Raw genomic sequence first — 12,371 nt, forward strand, 5'->3', positions numbered from 1 at the left:
CAAGCAAGCAGCACCTCCAGTCCTCCAGGAAGAGCATTCCCTGTGAGCATAACTGTGAGTACATATCCAGAGTCCAGGAGAAGCTAAATTCCTCCTCTGCTAGTCATGCCCACACCAAGCAGAAGATAGAGCAGAAGATAGATACCTGCCATATACCCCAAGCATATGATAAGAAGCAGAAGAAATATTGATCCCTGCCACATATTGCCAATACCTGCTGGGACCTAAAAGACTAAGGCTGTATCTCATGTGGATTTATGCTGCATCCAGTAAAGACAGGTTGAAATATCGTACAAGTCTGGATCTCATTCATCCCTCCATTACTCCTACTAGCAACACTTATTTATTGCAAGCGAGCCAGGATCTAGGAGTCCAGCCGTACCAATGTAGGAGACACTGTTGACACTATACCTACTACTACACAGAGACATTATACCACTCTGGCATTCCTCACCTGGTATGTGAGTTGCAACACCATAAAGGGTCCCGAGACTGTAACCCGCGCACGCTGCAATTGGCGTCACAAACAAAAACTATTAACTACATCTACACCTGACGCAGTCAGCGCATATTAGTGCGCCAGTGTGCATTAGTCCAATCCGGCTTACTGCAATTACACACCTACTACACTGACTGCACTCACAGTACACCCCTTTTACACTGACTGCACTCACAGTACACCCCTACTACACTGACTGCACTCACAGTACACCCCTACTACACTGACTGCACTTACAGTACACCCCTACTACACTGACTGCACTCACAGTACACCCCTACTACATTGACTGCACTCACACTACACCCCTACTACACAGACTGCACTCACACTACACCCCTACTACACTGACTGCACTCACACTACACCCGTGCTACACTGACTGCACTCACACTACGCCCCTACTACACTGACTGCACTCACAATACGCCCCTACTACACTGACTGCACTCACAGTACACCCCTACTACACTGACTGCACTCACAGTACACCCCTTCTACACTGACTGCATTCACACTACACCCCTTCTACACTGACTGCATTCACACTACACCCCTTCTACACTGACTGCACTCACACTACACCCCTCCTACACTGACTGCACTCACACTACACCCCTACTACACTGACTGCACTCACAGTACACCCCTTCTACACTGACTGCATTCACACTACACCCCTTCTACACTGACTGCATTCACACTACACCCCTACTACACTGACTGCACTCACACTACACCCCTCCTACACTGACTGCACTCACACTACACCCCTCCTACACTGGCTGCACACACATTATACACCTACTACACTGGATGCACACACATTATACACCTACTACACTGGATGCACACACATTATACACCTACTACACTGGCTGCACTCACATTACACATCTACTTTACTGACTGCACTCACACTATGCAGCCAGAATCCAGCAGTGTGGATCAGGTAACTATGAACCCCACCACAGGTCGGTGGACTTAAACCGTTGTATAAACCCTTTAAAGAGTCAAAAAAAACATTTTTTCCCATTCATCATGTAAAAATACAGATATAAATTGTATTGTCTCATCCATAAAGGTTTGAACAGTAACAGTTCACACCATAAAAATACACAATGCCAGAATTGCTGTGTTTTTTTTTTTGTCACCTCACCTCCTAAAACAAAATGGAAAAAAAGTGATCAAAAACTTGTATGTAAACAAAATGGTACTAATCTCACCCTGCAAAAAACATGACATATCTTTAAATGTTTTTTAAATGTTGTTAAGAAGAGCTTAGGCTAGATGGCAGCTCTTATAATCAAGTTGAGAAAATATAATTTAAAAAAATCTGTGATCAGAAAATAAAAACAGATTAGAAAAAAGATTGTGTGTTCCTTACGGTATCTGGTAAAAAACTGGCAGAAAAAAAATTGGTGACACATTCCCTTTAAATAATTGCTTTACAGCAGCCACATGGGCCATAGACACAATGGATTGAAGGGGACCTCACTGACTTCTATGGAAGAGTTTTCTAGGCATGCTCCATGCCCTGTGCAGAGGTCATTGTACAAGGAAAGAATAGATAAGCTTTGCCGATCACCTATTGTGAATGGATCCTGTCTTATCTATTCACAGAGGTGATATCATTACAGACAGGATTAGAATCACAGATAAGCAGGTAACTGTGGCAAAGTGACCTGTACAGACCTATAACAAAAAGGTGCCTATTATTAGGCTTATTGGCTAGTGCAAAAAACGACAGGGTTTTATGGTTTTGCTTTAAAATAGTGACATTGAAAATGCTAAATTCTTTAAACTCTGTTTAACATAACATAAAAATGTAATTTAAACAAAAGGCCATTTTCTGATGACACATTCGATTTAAGGCTCTTTTACATGACCTGAGGATCAGAGTAATTATTGGCGGTGAACATTCGTTCCCGATAATTGCCCCATGGAGATAATTGCTACATGTAAATGCATTTATCCTCTCTTTTCACGATCAATTATCTGGAACTTCTGGTTTGTTCCCAATAATTGCCTGGGCATGTAAAATCAAGTTTATACTTCATTCACTCCACACTCACTCTGCTCTCTGTCTCCACTCACTCCACTGGGGGTAATGTATCAAATGGGCTGTTCCAGAAACATGGAGTGATTTTGCCAGCTTTGTCGGTGGAGTAGGGATTTGTGCCTAATTTATGACTGAATTGCCGCATTTTGAAGATGGTTTTCATATGCATTTTCTAAGGTGCAGTTAAATGTTTTGTGGGCGGAGCTAAATTTTTTACCAGATTTATCATTGCAACATTTGTCCAAAAGTCTCATAAGTTGAAAAAGTGCTCAAGTCCCCTGCTGGCTTACAAATTGATAGAGCCTTTGTAATAAACATGATGAGACTAGTGTTGAGTGAAGCAAAACATACAAGGCAGAATTCACTCCGAAGTTTAAGAAAATGTCAATTCAAAATGCTAACAGCAATTGCATATACCCTCAATGCTACGACAGTGGTCCACTGCTTAAAGGGTTAAAATGTATTCTATGCATATGTGACATATGTGCACAAGGAGTTAACAGGCCATAACAACCTCTGCTAGCTGGGTCTGTGCCGCCCTCCCTATAGGGAAAAGTAGAGTACAAACAGTGTGAGATTGAAGAGTGTGAGGCAGAGCAGCGGGCAGGAGCTAAGACAGCCCTGTGATGAGAACCAGCCTGAGAGGAGCAAAGATGCAGAGTAAAAACTTTAAACCGGCCTCTGAGTGAGGAAGAAAGGAAAAGAGCAATAGAAACAGTTATTTGTGGAGCATACCAGTATTAAGAGGAGGTGCATGCAAAAGACTGTGGAGAGAAATTGTCTGAGATTCTTATAGACTCTGCAGAAAACTTGTCCAGGTGAACAAAGGCTTCAGGAGTCTATACATACTGTAGAGGCAGAATGGAGATCTTCTAAGTCCCATATGCCACAGAGGACATTGCAAATCCACATCAGCATATATAGAATAGTGACAGAAAGTGAGTGCAGAAAGATGCTAGTGAACTGCTGAACCCCTATTTCTGGATGCAAAAACTAGAGAGAGAAGTGCAGTGTCAGAAAGATTGCTTCGGAGAAAGAACTAGGCCAGTTAACAACCTTAGCAGCTGTGAGAACTGTAAGATCTGGAACATAAAACTGTAGAAGAACTGCCAGTCCATGTATGTTGAGAACTGTTCTGCTGGATTTTAACTTGATCTGCAAGTGAAGAACCATTTGTCTGTTAGACCTGCCTCATCATTGCCTCACAACTGCCTTGGACCTCAAAATTCATCACCACCAAGAGCACCCTAAACCACCACCAGGCAGGATAGCCCCAAGACCAGGGAGAGCCCTGAAGGGAAGAAAGGGTGTTCTCTTCCCATCACTGCATGACCCAGAGGAGCGTCTGAGTAAGTAACTATTGCCTTTTTTATTGCTACAAACACCCCTATCCTCTCCTCTGGGCTTGCTGCAGGGACACTTACTGTGCACCACACAAAGGCTACTACTAAAGTATCACACATGATTAGCTTAGATACATGGCTTAGCAGAGAGTATCACACATGATAGGTTAGATATGCAATTTAGCAGACAGTATCACACAGGATAGGATTAGATGCAGCAGCTCAGCAGGGAGTATCGCATCTGATTAGATTAGATACAGCAGACTGTACCACACCTGACCGGATTACATACAGCAGACAGTATCATACATGAAATAATTTGATATAGGCTCTCAGCACACCAGCAGGAGGTTTTGTTTGGGGTTGCTGCTCCCTGACCACAGAAAGGTCACAGTATTAAGATGTTGTGAAATTTGCATTAGTCTTGGACGGATGACAGAAGATATTAGGGAAAGTTAAGACCTTGTGTAAATATACTTTACAAATAAAAAACTGGAAAAATAATGAGCTTCCTCATGCCGACTGGAGAGGGATTTACCCAGCCACACACTATGAGGGTACATCCACAAGAGACCTGAACTTACAGCAAAATCCACAAAGAATATGTGGTAAAATCTGAATGAGTTGCACAAGGATTTTGTTACCATTTTTCATGCCCTAAAAGAATCAAAGACTAATAACTATGTATACTGGAAGGTCTCATCCAGAGCTGAATTCACAATTCTGCTGCTTTTCTACTAGCTCTCATGACTCTGCTGTGTTGCATTGTGAGGGCTATAGTGTAACATCAGACACTGTACAGTAGCCTGATTATGAAAAAACGCTATCCCTTGCAAGCATGCAATAGATTACCTGCTTGTTAATACAATGATGATAGACTCCAGGGGGCAGCAAGCATAACTGTTTGTAAATGTAGAATGGATATCACTAGCAGACAAGCTTACACTATTACATGACTTTCCTTAATTCCATTCTCTGATACACTCCCCAAAACTGACAGCTTTTTGAATTAAATGCCAGAACGACAGTGAAGACTGACACATTGCAGTAAAACAGGGGGAATCGGGGGTACTGTACAACCAAATACATTTCATGCTTTTCAGGATTTGTACAAAGCTGTGTATTAGCCACTATGGCCAGATTTAATGGCAACCAGAAACTTGAAGAAATAGCTGAATAAAATTCTAAGAAACTTTACACAAGTAGATGACTCAGCGGCTGCCAGAGACTCTATAATTGTTGGTTGATGGTTTGGTCTTAATAAATAAAGCTTTTATTGTTGAGGACAGACAGGACTTTGACAATGGAGACTTTGTATCATATATCACCAGGTTCCTCCTCCCTCCATTGTGATTACAAATCTGGCGGCCTGGTCACATCACGTGTTTCATCACTTTACTGAAGCTCATTTCTGTCTCTGATTTTGTAGATTTCCCCTTCAACTGCTGCCAGACTCTGTAATTTTAAACTTGGCTGCCTCTCAGCTCTGTTCTCTGTATTAATCACATTATACGATTATTATCTCTGCCCAAATCAATCAGAAAAAGTTCAGATTCTGCAAGTTTTCCAATATTTTTTTCATGGCTGAGAAACCTATGAAATATGAATACTAAAGGCAGAAAAGTCATTTCGATGCAGGTAAATATTTACAAGGTCATGTGTCCTATAGAGACAGCCGATACTGCTGCTAGGAGTTCCCTGGGGGTGGGGCCAGTCCAGGCCTATCTCCACCCCTCTCTTCATGGGCAGAGTTAACCTTGCCAAGGGCAACACTACCCTTCTCTCCTATATGTGATGAGTAAGCACTAGGGGGGTCATTTATTAAGACCGCTGTTTTAGACACAGATCTCAATAAAGCCCCAGTGCTGGCGATGGATCCCTCAAGTTATGAAGAGGTGCCTTCCTCTCCATAATTTCGGCAGATCCACCGCCGCTTCTAAATGTAACACAGCTTCCTAGCTGGCTTACATTTAGACAAATTTTCGACGCCTAAAACAGGCATAGAAAATGATGAATGAGACAGTCCTGACCATTGCGCCACAATCGCAATGAAATATGCCTAAATTAGACGTATTTCAGGTTGATAAATAATCCTTTAGTTCCCCTTTACCATTACCAGGATGGTTGTCCATTTTGTTATGTGGTGGAGTTGAGGTTCGTTCCAACTTCCATCCCTACAGATCTTCACAATAAGAGAACCTGCTCCCTGTGGAACGGCGACCATGCTCACTCTACAGTACGATAAAAGAATTATGGAAACTCTATAGTGCTCTCTATATTAAAAGGGTTGTCACATGACACCTATTCCCTTGAGGTCTGACAGTTGGGCCTCCACGGATCACAAGAACAACGGTCCTATGTTTCCCTGTTTCAATGGATGATGGTAACACATACATGCTACGGCTCCATTCAGCTCTATGGGACTGCACTTTGATTTAGCTGTTTCCGGCAGTCCCTTGGAGATGAATGGAGCAGCAGCGCTCATGACTTTCTCCTGTTTCATTAAACGTGGGTCAGACATTTATCCCCTATCCTGTTCATTGAGAATAAGTCCTGGGATCACCCCTCTAATGCTTTTCATTTTTATCCTAATGCAGTGTCCCACTCCGTGTTAGAAGTGGCTCCCTAAACCTTTGATAATGTGATGTCTATTTTTTGTAATAGCTGCAAATTCCTTACAACAGGTTGGTATTGGCATTACACCTATTCACCACTAGGTGGTGCCATATCATTATATATATATATATATATATATATATATATATATAGAACAGGTCAGTTACAGAAACTTATATGAGAGCTTAGTGGAGAGAAGTAAAGCATGTAGCTGCTGATGTGCACCCCCTAGGCACTCTCCAGTAGGGCAATATAGAGAGGGAATCAAGGCCAAGGTTACTGGATCCTTTCTGAAGTTCCACTGTCCAGCCAGGGACGAAGTGGACTTTCGTGTGTTAAGGCAACCTGTCCAAAGAATGGAGCAGAAGACTGATGCCTGGCACTAGAGAGACTGCCCTGTTGGTTGTAAAGTTCGGATCAAGATCCAGGTACCGGAAGTCTGGGTTATTGGAGGGAGACCACAGCTAAAGAAAGTACCTTTCCCACACCAGCCAAACTAAGCCTGTATTAACCAACCCTACCGAGCCTGTTGTTGGGATTTGTAGCTCTGCCATCTTATTGTATAACAAAGCACTACTACTGGATTATAACTACCTCAAAGCAATTATTTAAGTAAAGTTCCAATTTGTTTAACTCCTGACTCTCTCATTGCACCTTTCGGTTCTGGCGTCATAAACACCAGGGACCCTGCCTCCCGGCACCTTAAAAACCACACCACCAAGGGCACCTCAAACATTATCTGGCGGGAGTCCCTGGACAACAGAGTGTGCCCTGAAGGAACTGGTGCTGTCCTTCCATTCACTGCACGCCGGCCCGGGGAGCTCTCCAGAACTGTGTGTAAACTACTACTACCCCCCAACGGCCCACCATAACTCACATATTGCCCCTGCGGCCCCGTCACTGCACTAACCTTGGTGTTTGTGAAAATCATAGATGTCTAACATCACTGATGACACTTTAATGGATCGTCCTGTTTGAGACATTGTTAACTGGTGGCTGCACCACCTTGTACCTCGTTATACAATGGCATTAGACATCTCCAGAGGGCTGTTCTGGCAGGGAGAAGCTTTCCAGACATGGATCCGGCATTGACGGACACTGTCTGATACCCGCTGGCCCCGTTAACTATAATGGCGACAATCCGTAGGATAAAAACTGCTGCATACCGCAGCTTCCGGCAATGCCGGAATTTAGAGAGATCTGGCAGGCTGTTCCCTGCCGGAACAGCCTGCTGGAGCTAAAAGTAGTTACAGTCCCTGCTCTCCACCAGCTTCCTGGCTCAGTACACTAAACCTTACACTCTCTGTCCTGTAAAGTTCCAGAAAGATGTGGTCACGTGTGCTACTGGAGCCAGTTGCAAAACTACAACTCAGTCCCAGCATGCCCGAACAGCCTACAGCTATCAGCCTACAGCAGGGCATTGTGGGAGTTGTAGTTTTACAACAGCTGGAGGGCCGCAGGTTGAGCATGCCTGGTCTACAGCATTACAGGGCGTGGACCGAAAGAGCGCTGAAGGGAGTCAGGGGGCTGGAACGGAGCAGCAGGGGGCAGATAAGTATGAGTTTTTCAACAGGTACAATGCGGTGCCGGCACCAGTTAACAATGTCCTGAAGCTGGATAACCCCTTTAAGACCACTTTCATACTGTCAGTATTTTGCATCAGTATATAAACCAAAGCCAGTAGTGGAAACTACAGAGAAAGAGTGGGTTCATACATAGGTTTCAAAGCACATTTGCATTTTTTGGTGTTCTTTCCACATGTGGTTTTTGATGCAGTTTTTCCTGGTGGTGTTTTTTTATTTTTTTTTTTATTTGGTGGCTGTTAATTTTTTATTTTGAAGATTTTAGTATTAGCATGTTTTTTCAATGTCCTTCCATCTCCTCTACCATCTACACATTGGTTTTGAAAAAAACGCCACCAAATCAAAAAGCCATAATAAAATGTTGTGTATATATATATGTATATATATATATATAAAAAAAAATTGAAAGAGGTTTCCAGGTGTGGTTAAAAAAAAAAAACAGAGCAAATGTGTGTGAAGACTAAGAAGTATAATGAACAGATTTGCGCCTCCTCTGTGTTTTGTACCCACTCCAGGTTTTGACTAACAAATACTGACAGTGTGAAAGTGGTCTATCAAGTGTTAAGAGACTTAAAAAATACAACCATGTAATTGTAAACCATCACATTGTATAGGAGAGAATGCTGCGTCCAGCACAAGTACAGTATCAGATGAACGCTCTCACTATATACACAGTTGGATGAACGGGGGGTTTAGGGTTACAGTCATAATGCTCCAGGACTTTTTCCAGTCTAAGGGCCTCATTACACTGGCCAATTTTCAGGCAGGTTGAGCGCTGATCGACGATAAACACATTGGGGGACATTTATGAAGACCGGCGGTTTAGACGCCGATCTTGATCCTCCCTGTGCTGGTGATTCATCAGTTAGGCCTCATGCACACGGCCGTTGTTTTGGTCCACATCCGAGCCGCAGTTTTAGCGGTTCGGATGCGGACCCATTCACTTCAATGAATGTCTGCATGCGTTGCTCCGTTCCGTGGCCCTGCAAAAAAAATATAACATGTCCTATTCTTGTCCGCGCTTTGCAGACAAGAATAGGCAGTTATATTAAAGGCTGTCAGTGCCATTCCGCAAATTGCGGAACGCTCACGGACACCATCTGTGTTTTGCAGCTCTGCGATTTGCGGACTGTTAATTACACAACGTCGTGTGCATGCAGCTACATGTGGAGGTTCTGACCTCTACATAACTTAGGTGAACTTTACACTTGTCTAAATCTTTCTTGCTGGTGTAGATTTAGACAATTTTCTACACTTCAAACGGGCGAAAAAATGAAAAATTAGATGAGCTTGCCAGACCGCCTTTTTGCCCGCCCACGCCATGGCCCTTTTTTTTAGACCTGGCTTGAGTGAAAAAAGGGGAAAAAGTCGCACATTGCGGGCACAAATAAGCAAAAATTGGCGTATATCTGTTCGTAAATGACCCCCATTGATCAGTGATCATTTGCAACGGCCTGTTACATAGACGGATGGAAATGGAATGATTTCTACTGCATTAATGATTGTCGGCAGAACATTCTGACTACAGGTTGCGTTGCTGAAAATTGTGGCTCTTTCATTCTGATGAAAGATGCCAATTGCAGTGACGTGCTAAAGGGTTAAAACTAAATACTCAGGTTGACCACTATAAAATGTTTACTGTGATGCTGAATGTGGTTTACGCTCTGCGAACTTCAGATAGCTATGCATAGAGGAAATCGCTAAACTGTCAATAGGTTAGTTGCTGAGAGACAGGCTGGACCTAACTCCCCCACTAAATTGGTCCTCAACCTTCTGGATTAATATGTTGTGTTGAGCGAACTTGTGTTTTCAAGTTCGACATACAAGGTTCGGGTTATCTAAGAATTCTGTTATGGATTCCGCTACCACGGACAATAACTTATGGAATCCATAACGGAATTTTTGTGCCTCTGGCTATAAGTAAGAAGCTTTCCCTCTCGCTGACACCAAGCAGAGATCGTGAAATGGTGAGAAGCTGAGGCAAAAAGCTGCCGAGCTATTCATTATACAATACATATGTAAAGGATTTACAGGACTAAAAAACATGGTTGCATCTGGTGTCTACTACTGCGGCACATCTAGACGCCGCCATAGTAGAGAATCCCTTTAAATGTGATTAGATGGGAACTGGTGCAGTCCAATGCCTAAACTGATGACTATAATCAAAAAGCTGCACAAATTCTAAAACAGTAACACTGGATTGTCAATTGCTCAAACAGCAATTGCCATTACCATAAATAACCTCCATAACTGGGGTTACACCCTTTCCACATAGCAGTGTATGCGCTTGGATTTTCTTGACTTTTGCACTGCCCTAAGTATCTCAGGTTGGCTACATCTATTTTAGAGAACAGCATATATAACAATTCCCCAATATACACTAGCTATTAGAGTGGCAACCATTTAGCAATCCAATAGCAGAGCAGGGACGAGGACTTCTAGACCAGCTGTGAGTGTACTATGGAATTGCTAGTCATGTAATTGCCTTGTACATAAGCTGCCAGCCACTAAAGTGAAGACTCCTGGTTGTCTTCTACTCCTGTTACCCCTTTTTCCCAAGCTGGCATCAGTTCCTGGGCACTGACCTGGGTGGGTAGAGGCCTCCTGTTTTCAGCCATGACCCGGCCGTTATCCTAGTATCCTGGAGAGGTGGAGATGGATGTTAGGAGGAACAGCCACAATGAGGTTCTCTGTCTCACGGCTGGGACTTCCTCCTACATTTTCTCTGCAACTTCCTTGTTTATTCTTTCAAACTAAAAAAAAAAAATCCTGCAATATCCGAGCACCTGGGCATGAAATATCCAGGGAACACTTAAAGAGACATGTACTTATGTATTAGGGAATTGCAGCATGAATAACTATGCCCTGGGTGCCAGCTTTATGGAAATGCCTCCCTTTACCAAGAAGGACTTTCCATTCTGTTTGCAGAGCCGACGAGTGGAGGAATTCAAGCTTACATATATTTGCTGAATAGACCATAGCTGCTGTTTATGGCAGCCTGTGTTCTGTCTGTGGCACCGTCATAAGTTATGCTATGTCTGCTGACAGGAAACCTACAGGTGATATAATCCCCCTTCAACTTCCCAGCTTTAGATTTTTCCCTGTCACAAAGGGAGTGATTGGATAGTAGGAACATATTAGGGGATTGCTATGTGAGGAGTTTTCCATTATATGTGTGCAATAGATAATGTCTATCACAGATAATGTTTTGTCTTATCTCATTTCACAGGAGCGAGTTCTCCAACCGGACGCGATGCGACCCATTTATTTCGTGGGTATATGCACACGAGCATCTTTGCATTCAGGAAAAAAAAAATCACAGTATGTTCTATATTGTGCATTTTGCACGCAGCCCTGCTTCCATAGGAATGAATGGAGTTGGGGACCCAGATATATTTCTTACTGATGGCTTCTAAAGAGATGTTTAGTCTTATTCTTCAGTTTTTCTTCATGTGCGTAAAAAACAGAAGCAAAGCGGATGCGGTCCAGATGGAAAAACGGAAATAATGAACGCAATCACAGATAACAAATAAATAAATAAGGTGGCTCTCCTAGGTACTGTTATGGAAAAGGTGCTCAAATCAACTTGACTCACCTCGTCAATAAAATCATAAATAAACTTCCCACAGGATGATAGGCACACAACATATGGAATCACATAGACCAGAGGAATTATTTGTATAAAGTCCCCAAATTTTATTTATAAAAAAGTAAAATTAGAAATGTAAAAAGTATAACATGAATGCAATATATAGAAAAATATATATATATTTTTTTAAATCAACAAATAACAGCAATTAATAGCCTTATATACAAATGCTGTTACAATCACCACTAAATAGTTAGAGATAAAACCACCTAAAGACAAGGTCGCACGGTCTATAGCTATAGAGAAATCGCACTGAAATGTGCACAGTGTTCTATTATATCATCGTATCGCGATACTAAAAGCAATCAGTGTTTTCCATTAATTGAATTGTGAAAGCAGTACATATTACACCAGTTACTGAATAAAACTTCACTTTTAATATATTGAGGTAAAAAGGCCCCTACACACAAACAAATAAGTGATGGTGGTCTAGAAGCTCAACTGGTCATGGATGTAAGACCGTATAGAACAGGGATCAGCAGCCTTCGGCACTCCAGCTGTTGTGAAACTACAACTCCCAGCATGCTCCTTTCACTTCTGTGGGAGTTCTGAGAACAGCTGTCACGACCCTTGGTCATGGTCGTGACTCCTTGGGAGCCGCATGCAGTTACCCGCGGTT

General features: G+C 42.6%; 1 protein-coding gene across 1 annotated transcript in view; it reads right to left on the reverse strand.

The window, feature by feature from the left end:
• LOC122941457 (formin-like protein 21b) overlaps positions 1-10,802 on the reverse strand; it is a 281,089-nt gene extending 270,287 nt beyond the window's left edge. Inside the window, exon 1 of the mRNA XM_044298723.1 lies at positions 10,689-10,802. Coding sequence (XP_044154658.1) covers positions 10,689-10,721 — 33 coding nt within the window. The 5' untranslated portion in view covers positions 10,722-10,802. The remainder of the gene's footprint in view (positions 1-10,688) is intronic.
• Between the last annotated feature and the right edge of the window lie 1,569 nt (positions 10,803-12,371).

This window comes from Bufo gargarizans, chromosome 6, assembly GCF_014858855.1.
Source record: "Bufo gargarizans isolate SCDJY-AF-19 chromosome 6, ASM1485885v1, whole genome shotgun sequence".
NCBI classification, from domain to species: Eukaryota; Metazoa; Chordata; class Amphibia; order Anura; family Bufonidae; genus Bufo; species Bufo gargarizans.